Source organism: Sorex araneus, chromosome X, assembly GCF_027595985.1.
Source record: "Sorex araneus isolate mSorAra2 chromosome X, mSorAra2.pri, whole genome shotgun sequence".
In the NCBI taxonomy this organism is placed as follows: domain Eukaryota; kingdom Metazoa; phylum Chordata; class Mammalia; order Eulipotyphla; family Soricidae; genus Sorex; species Sorex araneus.
The window spans coordinates 199430282-199454531 of record NC_073313.1 but is presented as its reverse complement, the minus strand read 5'-3'; the positions used below and the strand labels follow the sequence as shown (position 1 = coordinate 199454531).

The 24250-nt window shown below is 34.3% G+C and overlaps 1 protein-coding gene across 3 annotated transcripts in view; it reads right to left on the bottom strand.

Moving 5' to 3' along the window:
• Positions 1 to 24250, bottom strand: part of LOC101548274 (sodium channel protein type 2 subunit alpha) — a 138178-nt gene that overhangs the window by 68038 nt on the left and 45890 nt on the right. For 2 of the 3 annotated variants that reach the window (XM_055122888.1, XM_055122886.1), the window contains exons 4-11: positions 13124 to 13214; positions 11932 to 12060; positions 11275 to 11366; positions 10134 to 10406; positions 7291 to 7354; positions 5458 to 5599; positions 5108 to 5314; positions 2767 to 3054 (exon numbers count right to left, since the gene is read on the bottom strand). In XM_055122888.1, coding sequence (XP_054978863.1) covers positions 2767 to 3054; positions 5108 to 5314; positions 5458 to 5599; positions 7291 to 7354; positions 10134 to 10406; positions 11275 to 11366; positions 11932 to 12060; positions 13124 to 13214 — 1286 coding nt within the window. Of the gene's footprint in view, positions 1 to 2766; positions 3055 to 5107; positions 5315 to 5457; positions 5600 to 7290; positions 7355 to 10133; positions 10407 to 11274; positions 11367 to 11461; positions 11554 to 11931; positions 12061 to 13123; positions 13215 to 24250 lie in introns of all 3 variants that reach the window. The other variant, XM_055122887.1, reaches the window with a different exon arrangement.

Genomic DNA, 24250 nt, shown 5'->3' with positions numbered 1-24250 from the left:
GAAGACTCAAGGATGGCCAAAAACACATGAAAAAATTCATCAAGGAAGATTATCCAGAAATTGCAAAACAAATGACAATGAAATATCAGAATGGCATACACGAAAAGACACAAAACAAGTGCTAGAAGGGGATATAGGGTTACTCACTGACTCTGGACTATTACACGGTTCCTCTACTTTGGATATAAGTTATGATTTAGAGACTTATCAAAAATGTACAAATGAAACTTTCATATAATCTAGTGATTCTGCTCTTGGGCATTTACTCTAAAAACACAAAAATATATATGCATACCTATATTTATTTCAGGACTACTTATAACAGCCAAGATCTGGGAACAACCCAAGCTACCAAAACAGTTGAGCTGAAGAAATGTAAGCTGAAGACATGTAAGTACTATGGAATACTGTGCAGCTATGAGAAAAGATGAAATCTTGTAGTTTGCTGCAACTTGGAAGGAATTGGAGGTTGTTATGCTAGGTGAAGCAAATCAGAATTAAAATACTTATATCAGGTGACCTCACTCATCTGTGAAATATAAAGAACAAAGAAAAGGATTGTATGATTCCCAATACAAAAAATCCCTGAAACATAAAGTATAGAACTGGAAACTGAGGCAGGCTAAGGTGTGGAGGAGGAGGAATTCCTGGGGTAATAGTGGAGGATCTCAAAGCACTGATAGAGGGTATGGTGTATTGGCTTATCAACTGTCAAAATGTTGTTTAGTCTCTTATCAGTCATGTTGCCCATTGAACTAGCTCACAAAGGTATGAAGAAAATGTTACATCTTTGAGCAAAATATGCATTAAAAAAGCAAGACAGATCACAATCATTTCAGCATTCACTATTTTGGCAAGAATTAGTCCTATAGGATTAAAGATATAGCAAATTGGAGAAACTTTCTGTGGTACCTACTGATTTGAAGTTTAAGTTTTAGGCAATTTTACTTCGTATAACCTACCTTCCTTCCCTATCTTTTTATCTCTCTTTCCCTTACTTATTCCCCTCTTTCTTCTTCAAAAATGACCAGTGCAGGGCCAGAGAGATAGTACAGTGGTTACGGTGTTTGCTCTTGCATTTGGCCTACTGGGATTCCATCCCCAGCCCCACATATGGTTCCCCAAACCTGCCAGAAGTGATTCCTGGGCACCACCATGTGTGGCCCCAAACCAAAACTAAAACATTTAAAAAATGATAAAAATATAAATAAAGAGTAAATTAAAAAGCGGGAGTTTGAATTTTAAAAAATTCACATTAAGATAAATGCCATCACTGATGGAATTATAATAATTTTAAGGAAAATGAGAATAAGAAAGTTCACATTTGCTAAAAATAAAATCATATTTTAGGGGCTGGAACAATAGTACAGCATGTAGGGTAGTTGCCTTACATGTAGCCTACCTGGGTTTGATCCCTGCCATCCCAGATAGTCCCCCAAACATTACCAGGAGTGATTATATATATATATATACATATATAATATGAGGCTACATAAGATATAGCCTTATACTTATGTGAGTATACTGTGAAGATACCATGAACAAGTAAAATACTAAATACATGCAACTGAAATAAAAGTTGTCAATTTCCTCATCAGTTTTTAAAAACATATCTCTTATTAAATCTGGTGAAGTGGTAAAGTAGAAAGTTTAAGAGTTTCAGTATTAGATCAAATATGAATAATACCTAAGATATTAATAATTATATGACATTGGGTATTTATTTTACTTCACTAACCTTCAGACACAGTGAAAATAATAACATGCAACTTTAATTATGATGATGCAAAAAAAATACAAAGCATAAATTTCAGCCTAGAAGCCTGCCCCCTTCTTTTCAGATCTATAAATTAGAGTTGATGACTATAATGTCTACTTAGAGCTATAGTATAGTGTTTAAATGAGTTTATTTAGCAAGCTGCAATGTTCTATGAGTTAACCACTAACATGTTATCAGTATTGTTCTTATTGTCATGGTCGCAAACGTTTCACTACCAGTGGAACCATCTACTTTTAAACTCTGTCTAGTCATTAGCTTGGTAATACTAAAGACTATCAAGTATCGAAAATATTAATGTTTCAACAGTTTGTGTTAGTATCTATGCCAGACGTATCCAGTAAACATTTATTACACTACATTAATTGGTATTAGTTCAATATGAATTCCACTGTAAACATGACACAATGATAATCAAATGCAACTTTATAATATTTTGCTTATTTTTTATGATAAAAATACCAGATGCATACTTGCTGAAATTTTGGCTATACTTCTAAAGCCTTTTTTTTTTTTGCTTGGTTCCCCTTACAACAAAGAAAAGAACATATTCATTATATGAAGTTTGCATGTGGATGAGAACTACACAGATGATTTAAAAGAGTTTATACTTCACTTCTAGGAACCTGCCACTCAGAAAATTCACAGTTCACTGAGTCCAGACACAGTGACTAAGAAGGACTAAGAACCATCTGTTAATAATTCATCATGTGGAGAATTTTCTGAGATGCTCAAATTTTAATGAAACCTCAAAACCACCTTCTTAACCCCTGTGTAGATGTATGGTCTAAAGATGCTGTTTTGGATTCTAAAGAAGCTGTAAAAACTATTGCCATCTCCAGGGTAATAAGCAAAATACTTGATGATATTATCATTTTGAAAGCTTTGGGCCATTCCAGGAAAAGCCAATTTTATCTCTTCCAAATTCTTGCATATTACATTTTTTGTTGTTGTTATGTCAGTGCAATTGTGCAATCTAAGACTTTTACCTGGTGTGGAGAAGAAAATCTTTTCTCGTATGTCAGCCTACTTCCTTCTAAGGAAAAACGGAAACCTTTCCTTCTTATGCTGTCTACAGATTCAGATTTTCGAACTACTTCTTCCTTCTCTTCTTCTCCAGACTGTTCTTTCTGTTTCTTCTTCTTCCTTCTGTTTTTCAGCTCTTTTTCACTCTTGGAACTCAACTTTGATGCCACTGAAGAACTCTCAGAGAATACTCCTAGTCCTCCTGCACCACTGAAGTCTCTGGACTCAGCAGATGCTGCTGCAGCTGCTGCCTACAGGGCACAGGGGAATAATAATTGCAAATAAATTTTGAGAGACTTTCTGTTTCTTGTTTATTTGTCTTTATTATCATGATTTTGTCTTTGGAGACTACTTTCTGTTAAGACATGAAATTTGGAAAACTAAACATTTTTTTAGTCCATATAAATAGTTATAAATAATTAAAATCAAAACACAAGTGAAAGTTATATGACTTGATAGAAATTTTTAAGCTCTGGAGTGGAGATATAGTACAGGAGATAAGACACTCTTGACCCTGGCTAATTCCATGGAACAACACATGGTCCCCCAAGAACCATTGGGAGTGATTCCCGAGCACAGAGCCAGGAGCAAACCCGAACACCTTTGGGTATAGTCTAAAAACCAAAGGGAAAAATCTTTCAGCTTTATTCTTACAATGTACTTTCCCAATTCTTTCAAAATATTAATTAGAAAAACTTTCTATATGCATAAACTTTCTAAATAAGTAGAATATACATTCAAAATGCTTGCTAATATTTCCATGAATTGCATAACTCTATGATTGAAAATTCTTAGAAAGTAAAGGATTTAAGAATTAAAGGCTTTACACTTCATTATCAATTACTTTTGGCACTAGTCTAATGGAATTCAGGGCTGCAGGCATGGCTTAGAAGCAGTGCTTGCTTGCAAGCATGAGACCAGGATTTTGATTCTCAGTATCACTGATATGTGTTCAATACAATCCCTATTGTTTAGGATTGCCATCTCCACATGGAAAAATGGGGTTTTTGTAGCACAACTAAGTGTGCAAGCACTTCAATCAAGTGACATTACATCTAGTTACCACAACAACAATAATAAATAAAATAGAAGGGAAGGGGAAAAATCTTAAACAATGAAGTGAATTATTGAATTTGTTAGGACTTTTAATAAACTTTACTTTCTCTTTAATATTTCACTAGAGGCTGGAGCAATAGTACAGCAGGTAGGGCCTTTGCCTTGCACCAGTTGACTCGAGTTCGATTCCTTCATACCTCTCAGAGAGTCCAGCAAGCTACCGAGAGTATCCCGCCCCCATGGCAGAGCCTGGCAAGCTACCTGTGGTGTATTTGATATGCCAAAAACAGTAACAACTAGTCTTACAATGGAGACGTTACTGGTGCCTGCTGGAGCAAATCGATGAACAATGGGGAGGACAGTGCTACATAATATTTCACTAAAAATGCACAATAGAAACATGTGGCACACATTGTGGGGTCCTCTATCATGGTGTTTGAATGAGTCTGCAAATCTTAATAGTACTATTTTAGAGAGAGATTGTTAAATGTTGTTGCTACCATTCCTGTAAATTTTATCTGACTGTTATTACATACTCAAAATACATATTACATATTTATCTTGAATAATCAATATTCAGGATAACCTAAAAATAAACAACTGAAATAATTCATGAAATTAAGGCAAACCAATAATAGTAGAAATTATTGTCTTATTTTGAAACCTCATCAAGTTAAAATCGAAGAACTTTCATGTTAAGAGAAATTTACGCAAAAAACTCACTAAACTAGTTATTTTGTACAATTAAATTACTTATCAACTCACAAATTTTCATGTAGACATTTTTAAAATACAAAATACATTATCAAATAGGTCTTTTTCTTTCTAAATATGGGGAAATAATTTTCTCAGTTTGACTTTCGCTCTGATTTCCTTAACTTTCCCTCCTCTAGTAAAGTAAAATAAAATAAAGATAACTGAATTCCTCTTCCCTACAGGATTAAAAAAGACATTTTGATCAAAAGTATATAGATCTATTTACTTTGTGAGCTTGAGTAAATTTGGGACTACAAGAGAGATTAAAAAAATGTAAAGTAATTTTAATTCCATATGTTGATGCTATCACTCTTGAGAGTAGTCATGAAAATGAAATAATGATGTCATAGGAGACTTCTAACAATTTTTAAGCACATGTGACCTACTGGTTGTTAATCTATCACTACCAAATTTGTGTCCTAAATGCCAGTGACTTCTATGGTGTTGCCAGAGAATCAAGATGAAAAAAAAGTCTATGTTTACAGACTATACCTGTGCTTCTTCTTGTTGCTTTTTTAACTGTTCAAGCATTTGCTGAAATTCGGCTTCTTTCTGTTCAGCCTCTTCAAGTGTTGCCTGATTCTGTTCCTCATAGGCCATGGCCACCACAGCCAGGATTAAATTTATAAGGTAGAATGAGCCCAAGAAAATTACAAGCACAAAAAATATCATGTATGTTTTCCCAGCAGCACGTAGTGTCTATAAAAAGAGAATATACATACATTATGAAATTTTACATAAGATGTTATGAATTCAGACTCTAAGTTAAAAAGTATTTAATAGCAATTCTTTTGATTTCAAAATCTTATGCTTCCCAGAAGAAATTTTTTATCTATTCTCACCAGTTGATAAAGGTTTTCCCAGAAATCTTGAGTCATGAGACGAAACAACGACAAGAAAGCCCAACTAAAGGTGTCAAAACTTGTGTAGCCATAGTTTGGGTTTCTACCAGCTTTCACACAGACATAGCCTTCTGGACACTGGCTGCAATTAGGTAAAAGGAAAGAGATGAAGTAAGTAAGGACACATCAGCTGATTGTCATTCCTCTTTTTTATAAATGCCAATATCTACTTTATAGGACATTGGGGAAAACAGGTTTCTTTCATATTACTGAGTGCCAAACTAAGCACTGTATGGACTGATTTACAGTATAACAGAATCCATTGTCTATACTTGGTTTCATTTGTAATTTATACTTGTTTTTATACTTCATCTTTATCATGTCTCCATAAGAAAGCAGTTATATTATGTTTAATATCTTCTGGTATTTGTAGACATCAATAGAAAAATAAGTGTACCAGAAAGAAAAATTTTCATCACAGATATCTAGATTCAGAAGTGTGTGTCTGAGTGGACCATTAGGGAAATGGGGTGAAGAAGAGCAGGACCACACAGAGAGAAGGGAACACTTCTGCATAGTGAAGATATCATGGTATGTGACCTTAACGATCTAGTTGAGCCAGTCTAAGCAGTGTGCCTCACATCTTTGTTTATATATTTATTTTTTGCTTTTTGGGTCACAGATGGCAATGTACATGGGTTACTCCTGGCTCTGCCCTCAGGAATCACCCCTGGCAGTGCTCAGAGGACCATATGGGATGCTGTGAATCAAACTCTGGTCAGCCGCGTGCAAGGCAAATGCCCTACCCGCTGTACTATTGTTCCAGCCCCACTGTGTGCCTCACATCTTAACTGCAAGATTTGGGGCAATATTCCTCAAGTTGCTAGTTTTCAGATACTTTTATATGTAAGAAAATACTAATAACAGAACTTGCCTCATTAATATGGAAGCCCTAAAGAAGACATAGTATGACATGCACTTACTGTAATAGAAGGAATTAACATCCTTTTGTTTTACTGATTATTGGGTTCTGGAGAAAAAGATGGTGCAATCTTTTCCATACTAGCCTAAAGCAGAGTCTGATACATAGGCACATTGCTAGAGGTTTTAGCTACTAATCCATCATGTCATCTTTCATCTTTCATGGAAGTAGCAATATATAAATTTTTATGATTCTAAAATCTCTCCAAATTGATAAAAAATTAACTAATATCTGAATTTTCCTCTTGGCTTTAGCTGCAGGTAAAAGACTTCTTGCAAACAAGTATTCACATGATATCAATCATAAAATTAAAAGCATGTACTAAGTGTTGTAATAGCTGTCTATTTATTTAATTCTCACAGAAAACCTATTTTTATACCCATTTATCACAAAAGAAAACTAAGGCATTTTAATGGGGAACTGAGGTTGGAATCATGAAAACCTCTAATCTATAATCTTTACCTTGCTAAAATAAGCTAGATGTAAAGGTATTACACTTAGATATTGACTTTATATTTGAATATACTGAATTTTTCGTCATGGAGACAACACTTTAGATAATAAAATAGGAAATTTATGTAGGTATATATTTAGAAATTCTGTTAACTCAAGATCTTAACACACACACAATGACTTTCTCTCTATCATTGATTTAATTTGGAAAATTAGCTGTGACCCAGTATGGAAAAATAATTGCTGCATATGAGTGTGTGGAAGAAGTGAGAATCCACACTTCTCCAGGCTATTTTGAGAGTAAGTGTCAAGTGGAACTTACAGAGGGTTCTGAATGAGGAGCAAGTAGGAGATGGCCAGTATGAGGCCAATGGAAAGGTGTGGACCAAAACACTTACCCTGCATCTGAGCTGTTGCCACAAAGCAGAGCATCATTTTGTCCTTCCAAAAAATAAAAGTGACCTATTTAAAGAGCAAGAATCAGAATCATTTTTAAAGATGATAATATATATTACTGAAATAAATAATTCTAATAACAACTACCTATGAAGTATATAAAAATACAAAATTTCTCACTAAATAGAGGTTTAAAAATGTTTTAATAATAAATTATTTTTCAGAAAATGTGACTATTATAGCATTCTCACAACATCATATATATTGCAAATGTCAACTCAAATTCTTGAAGTGCTTCAAAAACTTGTTGAATTAAGGCTGTGTGTTTGGCACAAAAAGTGAGACAAAGGGAAATATTCCTAAATGCTGCTATGCAAATAAAATTATACTTATTTTTCCACATGCAAAATATATCATACAATTTTTTCCCTGCTAATTTTAGCTTATTTTCCTTCAAAATAAAGTTTTAGGTGTTTGTTTTGTTTTGTTTCTATTTGGATGCTATTTATAGATCTTTTGCTTTGGGTTTTGCTTGGTTACTGTTTTTCAAATGAGCCTTATTAACTTTCATTAGGGATATATCTTTTAAAAGTGTGCCTAGTTTCTACATTAGGCATACCTTTTCTATAATTTTGGAAAGATGAAAGGTGAGCTCAGTAAATAATAAACTATGTTATTACATGTAATAACACAATTGCAAATAAACTTGGTAATAGTTAAAATCTATATACAAGGACTATCCTTGGTCTAAGATATTAGAGTCATGATTTTGTGAAAAGTAGTAAATCTTTACCTAACAGCATAAATAAAAATAAGTCTATAAGTGTAAACAATAAAAGAGCTAAAGATGAGTCTATTAATATGATTTAAATAATATATTGCTATATTATAACTAATAATATCCCAGTGGTTGTTTTCTATTTTGACATCATCTTACTCTTATTTTTAATTTCTGAACCAGCTAGTATTTTCTAAACTTAAATACGGAAAAAATGAAATATTTACTGATTTTGTTGTTAAAGTATAAGAATTATTGGCACACAAAACAAGCAGTAATATGAAAAAACATGCTGAAGTACATATTTGTCAAGAAATATAAAGTGTTACTCAACTTGATTAATGTAAAAGTTTTTGCTAATTCTCCACAATATACTATCATCTACTTAATGATGAATTCTATATATGAAATACAGAATTTCCTAATGATAGTGAGAAACATTTTTAAAAGTTTGACTGCATCAAAAGACATGTGCATACCACTGTTTAGCACAATAACTTTAGCACATTAACTAGGTATAGAATTAGCACAATAACTAGGTATAGAATCAACCCAGATATCCAACAATAGATGAGTAGAAAATTAAGGTGTGATATATATCCACAATGAGATTCTGTACAGTTTCAATTAAGGAAAAAATCATACACTTTATGCAATTTGTATGGGACTGGAGGAAATCATGTTAAGTGACATAAATCACGAGAATTATAAATTAAAAAATCTCATATCTGTAGTAGATAGAGTAACAGGACTAGGCAATGTAATGTATAAAATAGGGCGTACCTAGATGTCCCTCATCTCTAGAGCTTAGAAGGATAGAGAAGGAAAGAAACCAAGGGAGCAAAGGTTGTAAGAAAAAGTTGATAGGGTGTAACAGGGGCAGAGATCAGGGACCTTGGGCATATTAGTTGTATAGAGGTGAGGTATATATCTAAACCTCTAAATCAACAAAACTTAAAGTATTGGATCAAAACTTTAACAACCAAATTTTTAAAATGTGTCTTTAAAGGAGGCAGACTAGGAGTTAAGGAAACTGGAGATATTGGTGGATGGAAGTTGACGTTAGTAATGAGATTGTTGTTGGAACATTTATGCCTGAAGCTCAACTATGAATAACTTTGTAAATCATGATGCCTTAAAAGAACATTTAAAATTTTTGACTGCATTGATAATTAATAAAAAAGTGAAAAGAATAATGGGACATACCTTTCTTTATCTATGAGAATAGTCAGTAATGGTCAGAGTTCAGTAAGATTGTATTGCTATAGGGAATATACAATGATATGAACTCTCTGGAGAGCAATCTGATGCTATAAATTTCCCCAGAGCCTTAATCTGGCTATTCCTTGACCCCCAAAATTAATATAAAATGATCATAGTTTGGGGAAACATTATGTATAAGATTGTTTTTGTTAGAATATTAATAAATGGGAATTCATATGTAATATAATTATTCTTATTAGTTTATCCAATGAATCATAATCTCTCCAGTACAAATTTTTGCTTTTCATATGAATAGCAACTCATTCATATAAAGTGAGAAGTGATAAAATTTCATATGGTTCTAAAAATAATAATTTAGAATAAGTATCTTAGTGGAGTACTAATAATTAAGAGAACAATTGTAGTTGGGTAGACATTATACGTGGGGAGTGAGGGGGGGTTGTATATCCAAATGACAGAGGGGTTTGCTTTAATGATTAGAAAGTACACTGAAATACAAGACATTATAAGCTTACTCTAATGTCATCTCTAAAGTAGAAGCAAAATGGACTGATAATATTTCCACAATGACTGATACCAAAAGGACAAACTAGAAGAAAATATTATCAAAACTGATTTTGAGTCTATACTTTCTCCTCATCAGTAAGTGGATGACAGTATTAGTGTTGCTTAAATTTCTGATGTTGCACAAATTAAGCTTTCTTCACTATAAAAGGTTTCTCTATCTGCTGTAAGTTTTATTATATTGGACCAAGATATTTGAGATAATTTTCAACATGCAAACATTTATTCTAAAATATTTGAAAGACTAAATAACTTAATTATTAAAGGAGCATATCTTACTTTTGTCCTCAATATATTCATCCCAGTTAAACATGCTCACTGTCCTATTGAAAGCAGTACCATTCCCATCCAACGAGTTATTAAAGAAGGAAGTGACATTTATTTCAAAGGAAGAATTATCCGGGGGCCATTGCAAACATTTATTCCGCAAATTGCCCATAAACAGCTGTAGTCCTATTAGTGCAAACACGCTCAGGCAGAACACAGTCAGGATCATGACATCTGAGAGCTTCTTCACTGACTGGATCAAGGCCCCAACAATAGTCTTCAGGCCTGAAAATGAAATCAATGGGAGAAATTTAAATATACTACCTAAACGCTACTTTACCAATAACAAACATGAGAGAGCTTGTCCTGGAAAATAAAGATACCATGCAGAATGCCAACAATATTAGTTTAATGCTTGTGAGTGAAAAACACTTTCATGAAAAGCCTGCTAGCTGGTGAAAATGAACGAAAGCAGAAATTGTATGTTCATTGGAAAACTTGAATGGGAATGAACTAAAAAGTATATTTCCGAACACTCCTTAGAGCAAAAGAAATGATTTTGTTACTCATGCTTAAACATCAACCTGTGTAAATATTTTGCTTTTATTTGCAGATGTCTTACTCACTAACCTCATTGATTTTAGAAAAAAATCTGTATTATAGGATAGTAAAAAACTCTTGAATTTACTGAGTTATGAGGTCTTATATTTGTGAATTATATAGTATGGAATTTCGGTTAAAAAGAAAGACATCTGAAAAGTGAGCTCCATGCAGCACTCATGCTATCCCTGGCTGTTTACTTTTATTTGAAGATAAGTTAATTACCAGTTTTGTACCTAACTTGCCAAATTTGCGTCAGTTGGCTTGATAGTTGAGCTTCTATGCAGAAAGCTTGATGTTATAAAATGCAAACCATGTAGCCTGTTACTGCAATTACCTCATGCAAAAACTGTTAAACTCAAAGGCTGATTTAGAACAGTTTTAAAGAAAGCATCCAGCAAAAGCAAGAATCAAATCCATCCAAAACATGATGTACTGATGCTTGCTTTATGACATATATATTCACTATAAATTACAAGCAACAAGGCTTATGCACAAAAGCTGTAGCACAAATGCAGCTAAACTCAGCCTCGGTGTTTAACCTAGCTCTCACCTGGAATGACTGAAATTGTTTTCAATGCTCGGAGAACTCTGAATGTTCTCAACGCTGAGACATTGCCCAGGTCCACAAATTCTGTCACATATCTGTAATAAGGAGTTCACACACAAACACAATAACAGAACACAAGAAACAGTTGGAGATATAAGGGGCCTACCACCTTATACCAGTTTCTTCTTACCTGGAATTACAGAAATAGTTTTCAAAGCTCTCAATACTCTGAAAGTTCGAAGAGCTGAAACATTGCCTAGGTTTACAAATTCTGTTACATACCTGTAGAATTAAATCAGAGTTATTCAGAATTTAGGGAAATCTAGTTCTACATTGGTCTTTAATAAAGACCTTTTTAACTTCAATGAGTGTTGCCATCAGATTTCCCAATTAAGAGAAAAATGGCATTGTCATCAATCGTATTCTCTGTTACTTGGGAAGCTATGTTTTTCAGTGTTAATTGAGTCAAAGCTATTTGATTTTGCTAGACCAGTACCTAATTTCACCATAGTGCATAATTTAATGGAAGAAAAAATATAATAAATTCACATGATAAATAAATAAATGTTTGATCGATGAAGGGAATCCACCAAGAAAAATATAATGTAGGCTCCCATGAATGATTTACTGTTCCTGGAAGAAAGGTATAGTGATACTTACGCAAAAGTAATGACTGTGAAATCCAGCCAGTTCCATGGATCCCGTAGAAATGTAAAATCTTCTAAACAAAAACCCCTTGCAAGTATTTTTATAAGTGATTCAAAAGTATAAATTCCTGTAAAGATGTACCTGAGAGAAGATAGTCAAATTTACATTAAATATCTAGTATGTAATTGATATGTACATATCTTAAAAGAGAGGTAAACAACAAATAAAAATCAGAGTGTTTCTTCCAGGTCTACATTGACAGCACTAAAGCATAGGAAGCACTTAAGGGAAAAAGAAACATCACATTCTGAAAGACATTTTCTTTGGTTATAATTAAATGCATGTATATTGCACATTCTACATTAATTTATCTGATTGTCTGAATAATATGAATCTATATGAAGACATTATTTAAAGTACATTGGCTTTTGATTTGATTTTAAAAAATTAGTATTCATTCAAAAATAAAGCATTTACATTTAATTAAGTGTGCACCATAAAATCATGAAATTAATATATTAGTAAAACATAGGTGACAGTCATCTGATAAGGAACATACTCTCTAGTAAAATTTTTTCTTTGGACTTCTCAACAACCAGGATTCAGTGCAACATGAAGCCCATGGATGCAGTGTTGTTTAGATCCCTATGTTGTCAGGTATAATCTGGTGTGTCTGGCGGTGCTGGAGACCCCAGGCCATTCTATGGTCCATAGGTGACCTCAAGGACCGCACTTAGCAATGTTCAGGGGACCATGTGCCAGGATTGAATCAGAGTCAGTGGCATACAGAGTTAAGTACCATACCCCTTGTACTATCTCTTTGGTTCCACAATGGTATAATTTTTATCATTATCAGTAACCAAAAGAGTCTGAGACTCACAAGAAAATCAAAGTTCTATATATGTTGGCAAACCAGCAGTTACCAGCTCAGTAATTTGAGTAACTAAATGAGCTATAAATATTAAAGCTAATACAATTTAATTATTGAAAGTAAAAAGCTAGTTACAAGTATAAATAAAGATGCATTAACATTATTAAACTCTCCTATAGTATATGAATGATTGAAATAAATGTCATTGCTTAAATTTGTCTGCTCTACAGTAGCTATCATGATTTGCTAAAAACAATGAGCTTAAATACATAATTTGAAATACAAAACCATGATTATATCAGAAGATATTTTTTAAAGATGTATTCTACTTACTCCACATTTTTGGTCCAATCTGGAGGGTTACTCATGGTCATAAATACACAGTTGGTAAGAATAGTGCACATAATGAGCACATTGAATAAAGTAGAAGAATATTGTCAAGGAAAACAAAGATCAATGGAAAATCTCACTTTCATGCCCCAAAATAACTTTTGTCACAATGGAATTAATAACATATATACCTTTATTATTTATTATTGAGAGCTTTTTCCATTTCTATAATTCAGTAGCCCCATGTCCAAGTTAACAGGTCAAGTTATCAACTATTCTGAGTGTGTTTCTTAATTTAAAAGATTGAATACAAACAAGTGAGTTCATAGGTAAAATTTTATCAGTGTTTTTGTTTTGGTTCTAACTGGAGAGTCATATCCAGAGGTGCTAAATGGCTCCCCCCAGTTCCTTGCTCAGTGGTTAGTCCCAGCATTGCTCAGGAAACATGTGGTGCTAGGACATGACCGTGAGATGTCCACCCAGACCGTGGACATGCTTACTGAGCTATTTCTCATCTTCAATTTGAATTAATTTATTCTGAGTTTTGGTGCAGTATCCAACAGTGCTCAAGGATTCCTCCTAGTTCTGTTCTCAGGATCATTACAGGCAGTCGTCAGGGAATCACATGCAGTGCCGGAGAGCAAAAATGGGGTCAAACTGTGTGCAAGGAAGACATCTTAACCTCAATACTATGTCGTTAATCCTTCTCTACTTGAATTTTTAAATGACAAACTCAGTTCAGCAACTTCACTATAAACTTAATATGCAGATAAATCTTCACAAAACTTCAACAAGATAATACACGTCACCAAATTCTCTATCACTAGGTGACATGCTGATGAAAAATCTTTGATAAAATTCTAAGTGGAATATATCAAATAATTTAATTGCTTATAAAATACTGAGTATAAGTGAAGACATCAGTATTAGTATTATTGTTCCTTACATTTGTACTTCTCTCTTGGCAAGCCTGGCAAGCTACCGAGAGTATCCCGCCTGCATGGTAGAGCCTGGCAAGCTACTCGTGGCATATTCAATATGCCAAAAAGAGTAATAACAAGTCTCACAACAGAAACATTACTGGTGCCCGCTCGAGCAAATCAATGAAAAATGGGATGACAGTGCTACAATGCTACAACAGTGCTACATTTGTACTTCTTGTTGCCATATTACATATTAATAAGTTCCTTAAGTCTTGGTTAATCTTGCTATAAATGTGAGAATAAAAGAGCCTTTTTACATAATTGTCATGAGAATCAGGATAAATATTTGTAGTTTAATTTTTTTAACTAATACTTAGTTTAAGTATGTCAGCTCTCCTACATCTAATTCTGCCTGGCAAATTGTAGGTGTTCAATAAATTGCTTCCCTAACTTCCTAAATTATAGACAAAACTACTTACAGCATTTATTTTGTTTCCCTACACCCTGTTTTGCCTTCATAGAAATAGTCAATGGTATCCTTTTCTTTTTTATATTGAAATAAAGGATAACAAATCTTTACCATTTGGTAATCAGGTATTAAAATGACATCTATGATATTAAATGTTAAGTAGTATTTAATAAATGCACAAGAAAGTTTCTGTTGCAATTGTGCAAAACAATATTATGGTAGGTATATGTACAATCATAGAAATTCCAAAGTAAATAAGTGCTATTCATATGCCATCTTTATTTTTTATTATAACTCTTTACAATACTTAAACATAACAAAACCAGTATTTTTTTAAGTACAATAAACTGGATAGTAAGTAGTTATTAATGGATTAATATACAAAACAGTTTATTTTCATTGAAAACTGGCAGTATTCTGAGAAATAATTGATATTTTTCCCTTGTAATCTGCAATATAGGCACACAATTAATTCTCAGCTTGTTCAAAAGCATCCACGTGAACAGTCATGAAAGAAATATGTAGATGAGCCATACTAGGGCACTACATCCTAGACAACACAAAATCACAACTTGCAAAACAACAACTACATATTTGTCCCCAATTGCTAATAACATACAAAAAGATAAAATGAAAGATGACATGCTACTAGTATATAGAGAATTCTCTGGATCTGATAGCCTGATAGATCTATTGAGGAACCAGCACCTTTCTGCATATTCTAAGTACATTGTTCTCTGCCTCAAATATTCTCAACATGGTTGTATTTCTCAACTTCACTCTGTCTTTACTCATTAATTCCAAACATCTTCTACTCTTCTTCAACCTCTATATTTTTTACTTCCTGCCCCACCTCAAATAGGTGATTTTGTTTGCTACTTCACTGACTGAAGAGATAACATCAGGCTGTCATACCTTATCTTCTGTCCCTACAATGATAAACTTCTCTATATAATGGAACTTAGGTTTTTTTCTCTTTCCTGTGCCCATCTAAGAAATTTTATATCATTCATCAAGAGTGGTAGACATTTAACTTTCTAAAATACTTCAAAATGATCTAATTTTTCCCTTCTCTATTTAACTACCTCCTATCTATTGATTACTCCTATCAAAAGGCTTGCTGAATTCCCTCTTTTTTGGGGGGTAAGTGTAGAGGGACACTCATGAAACCCATAATCCTCTTAAAATGTACTTATTACTAAGTAGAATCATTGTTTTTCCTTTTCAATGACATTTTATAATGTATTTATTGATATGAAACAAAATTGAGCATGAAAGTATGTCTTAAACATTTAAGTAAATATGTATTTTTCTTTATACATGTGAAGCTAAATAGATTTATTGAAACTTACATAAAAAATATGAGGGGAGAGAGGAAATTCATGTTCAACAGAGAACATGGGCTTCTCCAGAGTGGAAAAAGCAGAGAGACAAGCAAGAGTGTTATGTTTTCAGGTGAGAAGATGATTTTGAAGAGCAAATCTATATATATTTTTAAAAGGAGGAATATAGAATAAGCAGAGGATTGCAATGAGAAACCATATGAGACCCATGTTATATAATAATTTGAGTCGTTTTATGACCAGTTAAACATAAAAATGCTAATACAATTTAATTATGCATGTACATTAAACAAAATATATTTAATATTAATAAAATATATGAAAGATAGTCACTTATCTAGTATGCCATAACAGTAGTGCTAGACTCAAGCAAATGCTATTCACATTAAATGACTATTGGTTTTCGAGGCTTAGTTGACATATAAGATTATCTTAGTGTATAATAATGGTTCAGTCACTGTCACTGTCATTGTCACTGTCAACTCGTTGCTCATTGATTTGCTCGAGCGGGCACCAGTAATGTCAACATTGTGAGATTTGTTACTGTTTTTGGCATATCTAATAAGCCACGGGTAGCATGTCATGCTCTGCCACGCTGGCAAGATACTCTCAGTAGCTTGCCAGGCTCTCTGAGAAGGGTGGAGGAATCGAACCCCAACTGGCTGCATGCAAGACAAACGCCCAGCCCAAAAAATGCATAGTATGGGAAAAATATATAGGAAATCAGTTTTCATTAGTGAAACCATCTATTGAAAATATATAGAAACTCTCATAGGTAAAAGTAGTAACAAAAAACATACACTTTACATTATTTTCTAAATAAAGAGCATCAATATGAATACTTCTCCCCAAAATAAAACCATGCCAGAAAAAACATATTTTTAAGTAGAGAATACCTCTTGATAAGTTGGAGGATGTGGGTCAGTGGCAGAAGTGCATGGATTTGGGGTGGGGTGGAATGGGTTTCTAAGCTGTGGGCTGGGGAGGGGTGGTGCACACACGTATGTTTTTCCAAGTATGTGGGACTCAGCATCAGTGTAATTAGCCCAGCAATGCAGTGATCTTCAAGTATAGAAGTGTTAGGGGCTTGTGGGACCATGCCAGCCGTACTCAGAGGCAATGTGATACTCAAATGCAAACTCAGGTTCTTGAGTTTTTAACTTCTAGTTCTAATATCTATTTTCCATAGTCTACATAAACCTTATCTGTACATAAGCTGAAGTTCAGATATATAAATAGGACTTCTTAAACTTTTACCACTCCAATTTTCATCCAATAAAAATAAAAGCAATACTGTTCAACACTGTCAGAAACATCTTGGGCTAATCTTGCCTTTTATTTTTAATTAATTTATGAGTTTTGTGCATCAGAACCCTTTCAGGCTTGCCAAATTTTTCATAACTGCACATTCTGTTATGTGATAAGGCCACAGCTCAAGTAGCTTGGTGAAAGGGATCGTTTTGCTAGTTTCTGCTGTAAAAATGGAGTGTGAAAGACCCTCTTTCTGTATAAGCGCAAAGTTCTGAGACAGCAGAAATATTTATTAAATGACACATATGCACTATTGACTTTTGAAATATTTAGTTATTATTAATAATATCCTAAGCATGTGATGACAACCTGATAGATTTGAGGTATTGGAAGCAGAGAAAACGGAAATCACAGATCTTCTCATTCCTTTTCCTATAAACCTACATATTTCTTTGCATGGAAAATCACAATAATTTTTTACCATATAACTATGAAATGAGCTAAAAAAGTGTTCTTCTTAGTTGTTGGTTCCTCCCTGCCCACCCAAAACCCCCTCCTCAGTTCCTGGAACAGAGCTCAGGATTTCACACATGCAAAGCAAGTTCTTTACTGCTGTCCTACCTCCTTGGCCCACAGAAGCTCACTTCATATCTAATTTATTAGTAAATTGGGCCCACTGAGAACTTTTAAAAACGCTAGTGTTAGAGATGTTGATAATGTCCTTAGTACATTATAACTCGGTATTTAGAAATCAGTTTCTGTTCTATTAAATAGAAAACCAAAGATCATTAGGCTGAAAATCAGGAGCAGGGGGCTGGAGCGATAGCACAGCGGGTAGGGCGTTTGCCTTGCACGTGGCCAACCCGGGTTCAAATCCCAGCATCCCATATGGTCCCCTGAGCACCGCCAGGAGTAATTCCTGAGTGAAGAGCCAGGAGTAACCCCTGAGCATCGCTGGGTGTGACCCAAAAAGCAAAAAAATATATATATCAGGAGCAATGATCTGAAATTTTATCACTATCAGTAACATAGTGGATGCTTAGAAAGGATCTAACATACCTGGATTCCAATAACTTTATCTGAAAAGTGAGAAGTTTGGCCACATTGTGTCTAATTCATTTACTGCTCCAAACTCTGATCCTAAATAAACATTTTGCTAGCAAAATCAAACTGGAAGAAAATGGTAGTTTATATGAAATTCTTTGAGTACTTAGTAATGTGAGCGCTTTTGTTTGCTAATTTTGCAACAGTTGCAATAGAATTATAGCTACTAGTAAGGATAGCAAATGCCGTAACTACTATTTAAATACTTGCCAAATTTTACTAATGGTGCTAGGAAATTGCATATCATGGTATTAGTAATGCTTAATTATAGCTGTAATCTTATAGGAGATTGAAACCAATCAAGTTAGCTTGGCCCACAGCCATTTAGCTAATAAGTAAATTTCATAGGTGACATTTACATTCTGATTTTTTTTGATGCTGCAAAATATGGGTTTTTTTCCCTATCCTTATAAATGATAGGCAACTATTCATTAGGATATGTGATTCTTTCTGTCTCAGGTCTTTGTCATGACTTTAAATACCATCTGTGTACTTTAATCTCTCAGCCATACCTCCAGCCCAACACTCTTCTCAGCTCTAGCTTTAGATTTCCACTAAATTCTCAACTTCTCCACTGAATGTCTAATATGTATGTAAAAAATAACATGGTTAAATCCAAGGTCTTGAATTTACCCACCATATTATCTGACAGGATGACAAGTTCTGTGATCAGCAAATCTACTTTATGATCTAAGCAAACAAGTAAATCTTCCTTATTAATGTGCACATTCCTTTATAATACATTTAATTGCTCAGCAAACATTCAACTATTCTACAAAATGCATCAAAAAGATCACTTTTATTAAATTATTTGTTTCCACCACAGTCCAAGTTGCCATCATATTTTTCCTTGAAAATGGCAATTGGTTCCCAGAGTATCTTTTTGCTTTCAAACTACCCCCACTCCCACCCTTCAGGCAATCTATTATTCAGGCAAAAGTAAGAGCCATCTTTTAACTTTTTTTCTTTTAATGAGTCAGGTTATGACATTCTTCTCCTGAAAATTCTTCAATCAATTCTCATGCAATCAGAGAAAGTTAGGTGTTTTTACCATAGCCAAAAAATTTGACTCATAACCTCTCCTCTGATGGACATCATGCCCTTGTACTCTGCATTTCTTACCCTTTAGTCACTCAAGTCTTCATGACAATTGCTGAACATAAGCTGCACTTCCATCCTCACTGTTGTTTTATTTGCTATTCCTAGTACACTTCTCTGTCTCCTCCCCCATTCCAGGTTAATGTAGCTTACTCTCCCACAGTTTGAGGTCTTTGCTCAAATGGTATCTTTTCCAGAAAGGATTTACCTGCCACAATTTTATATCTAAAACAGTAACTCATTATCCATCTCTTTTTTACATAGCTTCATTTTTAACTAGTAGCATGTCTCACTACTATTAGTTCATATTAATCACTAGCTATTTTAAGATTAGTAAAATATGGGTTATTTTTACTAGTACCTTCTGCTAAACACATAATTCACACATAAATGTAAAAAACAAGAACAATGATGCTGTTTTTCTCAATGTTATATTTCAATGTCCATGAGAATCTGTCACATAATAGATTGTGCAAAAATATGTGCAAATGTGCAAATACATGAATAGAAAAAAAAAGTTGTGTTAAGTTAAATTAACAAAAACTGACACAAACTATAGAAGAAATAAAATAACAAATAGGAAAAATAAAATAGCTAAAATAATAGAAAAGTGAGTTATGTGTTGAGTTAAAATAATAAAAACTGACATGAAGCACATTTAAAACTAAGAGGACACTTGAAATATGCATTATTTTTAATTTATTTACTACCAAGAAAATAAAGCCACTTTTTAACTAAGCTATGCAGACAAAATACTCAGCTCATCAAGAACAATTTTCAGTTTTCAAAATATACCCTGAGAAAAATGTAGTAAGCAAAGTATGGCTTATTCTGCCAAAATAAAGCTAATTTTCATGTGCAACTGTTACTAATGAAGATTACATACATTCTTTAAGAAATAAGTAGGTAAGTTTTCTGTAAATAGGAGTATCAAATTTAGGTTGAAATACTAGTTTAGTATAGAGGACTGTTATGTCCTGGTTTATAAGCTCACATGATAAATACACAAGGAAATCTTGCTGTACCCAAATGCATCACAACCATATCTAAGCACTTTTAATTTGCTAAAAAAGTCACTATGGTTGAAGTCATAAGTTAAGAATTTGAGTCTAGGATTTACGCTTATGGAGATTAAAAGCAAAATAATTGGGAAAATCAGTTGTAACTACACAGAATTATATACATCTATGTATTTTAGGATCACCAGCAAAGCATACCCATACTATTAAAATACTGAAGCATGTGTCTATATTATCTAAGATTAATGCACAATACTTTTTCTTTTCTCATATTTTTATTCCCAAATGATAAATCTGAAATGTCATATCTTAATTTAGGCAAATAGAGATGAAATAGATCTACACTCTACATTAGAAAAAAGTGTGTAAACTTGCAAGAAAGACAATAGTTGCATTTTGCAGATATTGATAGATTTATCTAAATGGCTTCACAGTTCAATTTTTATTCTGTTTTATTTGGGGATGTCACCTGGTGGACCTTAAGGTTTACTACTGGTTTTGCACAAAAGAATAACTCCTCGCAGTGCTCTTGGGACCATGTGGGATGATGGGAACCAAACCCAGGTTGGTAGCATGCAGGGCAAGTGCCTTACCCACTGTGCTATCTCTCTGGTCCTGGGCTTCATAGTTGTATTACTGCTGACTTAACAACAGTGCGCTTTAGGTTTTTCTTCTTTATTTGAAGTTCAACTTCTAAAATTCATGTGGTATCTTGATTTCTAGGGAGCCTCTCACATAAATTATGTCCTCAAGGCCCAGATTCTCTGATTAAAACATTGTCATTATCCTCTAATACTGAGGGTCATTCTTTTCAGATCATCTTAAATTAAGAGTCAGAGGTTTCTTGACGTCTTAGGCCACTTTTTTTTTTGAGGAGAGATTAGCATTCCCGTGAAATTTTCAAATAATGTACCATCTCCTAATTAAAGTTTGAACAAAAAGCTCCCTTCATTTTTTTCTAACCTATTAAAACTTTCAAGTTTTGTTTTCCACCTGAATCCATAATCTATAAAATATTAGTCGCTTATTCAAAATGCATTCTCAGTTTTTACTATGAACAGATCATAAAACTAAGTCTGAATTTTCAACATAATCTTACATATAAATTGCATTTACACATGAGAAGTGAAACTATCTTTAAATATTCTGGTTTATTTATGGAATAGTTTACTCAGTGCCAAAAATCATGGTAGAGACCATTTATTATCAACAACACCAAAATAATTAAAATTCAAGAGAACTAGATTTCAACTTTGACCTTTATTCCTGGTGCGGACTTAGATTCCTTTTTAAAACCTGTCTAGCTGAGTTCTTCTAAAATGCAGAGGTGAGGAAATATTGCTTTAGATAATTCACACTTGGGAGCAGGGGAGACGGCTCAAAGACAGCAGAGTATGCTCTGCATATGGGAGCTCTGGGTTTGATCACCAGCAACATATGGTCCCCCCAAACACTGCCAGGAGCAACTCCTGAGCCAGAGGCAGCCCCAGAACACCCCAGATATGGCTCCCAAACAAAGACACAAAATTCACACACACACATTTTAGTCTTAAAACAAAATGTATGTGGAAATTGAAATATATCAATGCCTAGTCAAAACTTAAGAGTTGGGGAGAGAAATAAACAAGGTTAAAAATTCTAAATTTCAGGGATGGAGCCGTAGCACAGTGGGTAGGGTGTTTGCATTGCACGTTGCTGACCTGAGTCCGATTCCCAGTAACCCATACGGTCCTCCGAGCACTGCCAGGAGTGATTCCTGAGTGTATGAGCCAGGAGTAACCCCTGTGCATCGCCAGGTGTGCCCCAAAAAGAAAAAAAATAATCTGGATTCCAGAATACCATGTATCTGTGAGACATTGGGGGAATCAGAGAAATAGTACAGTTGGATGAGGCAGTTGATTTGCATGAAGCACACTAGAATTCAATCCCTAGGACCCCATTTGGTCCCCCAAGCACCACCAAAAGTGATCCCTAAGTGCAGAGTCAGGAGTATGTACTATATACTGGTGAGTGTGCCCCCCCACCATCCTGACCCCAAATACACACAAAGACATTGGACACCAAATTGACTGGCAAGTCTCAGGATATATTTTATAGTTCTTTTACCCAGAAATGACTGGCATTCTTATCCTAACTCTTCCTCCTGATTTCCTGAATTACTACCTTCCCTAATTCAAATATGTCCTGGGTCTGCTCTGGCTTTTATATTCAAGTTTTCATGCCACACACTGGGCTAACAACCCTGTGGACTCCAATGTGGTGACTCTTTAAAGAAGGAACAATACTGAGGGTTGTTCTCCCTGAAGCTTTGCTTAACTATCAGTTTCCCTGAACCTACCTCTAGCTTATTTTACAATTCATATGTTTTACATATTTTCATATAATGATTCTTATATTCTTCCTATAAATGCTCTTTCCTGGCATAGACCCAGTTTTTCAAATTTTTCCTTCCTTTCACTTTCTAATGCTGATTTTCAGACTATTGACAGGCTATATCCCTGAGGGCCTGTAATAAAGCTTCTAATAGCTTTATTTAAATTTTGGGAATAAATCAAATTAACCCTAACAACCAAAATGTCATCATTCCTGCTTCTCAGAAGTAGATAATTTAGAACAGCACAATAAGGAACAAAATAGGAATATCTATGAGCATATAGATAATAAACTTTTAGCAAGAAAGTGGTAAAATATGCATGAAATCCTATCAGCAACAGTACTGTAAACCACAGTCATAGATATGTGCCTCTCAGAGAAGCATCCTGGTGGGTGGAAGGTAATATTAGTAATAGTGGTGGGGGGTGCGGGGTGGAGAGAAGTGCATAGAGGGAAAGGAAGAAGTGTTGAAACATTGTATGCCTGATACCCAAAATGAATAACTTTGTAATTTCAGGATGACTAAAAAAATAAAAAAATAAGTAAAAAACCATTAGTGAAATCTTATTGTAGCAAATGCATGGCTTGAATAAAACATAAGAACAGTTTACAAAGGAAGAAATGGAGGAGAGAGGTAGAAAGAAAGGAAGAGAGGAAGAAAAAGAGAAAGGAAGGAAGGATATGAAGTAGGTAGTCAGGCAGGGGACTCATGGTAGTAAATTCAGAGAACCATAAAAAGTATTTGTCTTGACAAAAACAAAAATTTTTTTCAAAAGAAAAAAATTGACAATTTTTTTGTTGTTGTTAGGAAGACTCACAATCAAGGAATGTTTGGAAAGACAAGATAATTCCAAATAGAAGTATCAATGTGCCAGTTCAGGACAAAAACAAACAAAAAAACAGAACCCATGTAAGAGATAACTGACATCCAGGAATGATGGCCTTAAGGTGGGGGCAACAAAAAAATCCCCCAGGCTCGCTCCTTGACAACTCCCTCAAAACAACCCTCACACCAAGATGAAGCAGTTTTTTTTTTTTTTTTTTTTTTGGTGGTGGTGGTTGGAGGGGAGGGGGGTGTGGAAACTGGATGAAATCGGCTTTCCTTTCTGGAATCACTTGTATCTTATGGTGGTGTGCATGATAGCTTTCATTTATTTAATGGCACCACATTCTGGAGTTCACTACATATTTATTTCCTTTAATAAAGTTGTCATTTTTCATTTATCTCTTTTCTTCATTTATTACTTTTTTTTTGGGGGGAGGGATCACACCCAGCAATGCACAGGGGTTACTCCTGGCTCTGTACTCAGGAATCACTCCTGGTGGTGCTCAGGAGACCATATGGGATGCTGGGAATCGAACCTTGGTCGCCTGCGTGCAAGGCAAATGCCCTACCTGCAGTGCTATCCCTTCAGCCCCTCTTGGATCGCTTGAGTCCAGGGGTTCTGGGCTGTAGTGCACTATGCCGATCGGGTGTCCGCACTAAGTTCGGCTTCAATATGGTGACCCTCCAGGAGCAGAGGACCACCGGGTTGCCTAAGGAGGGGTGA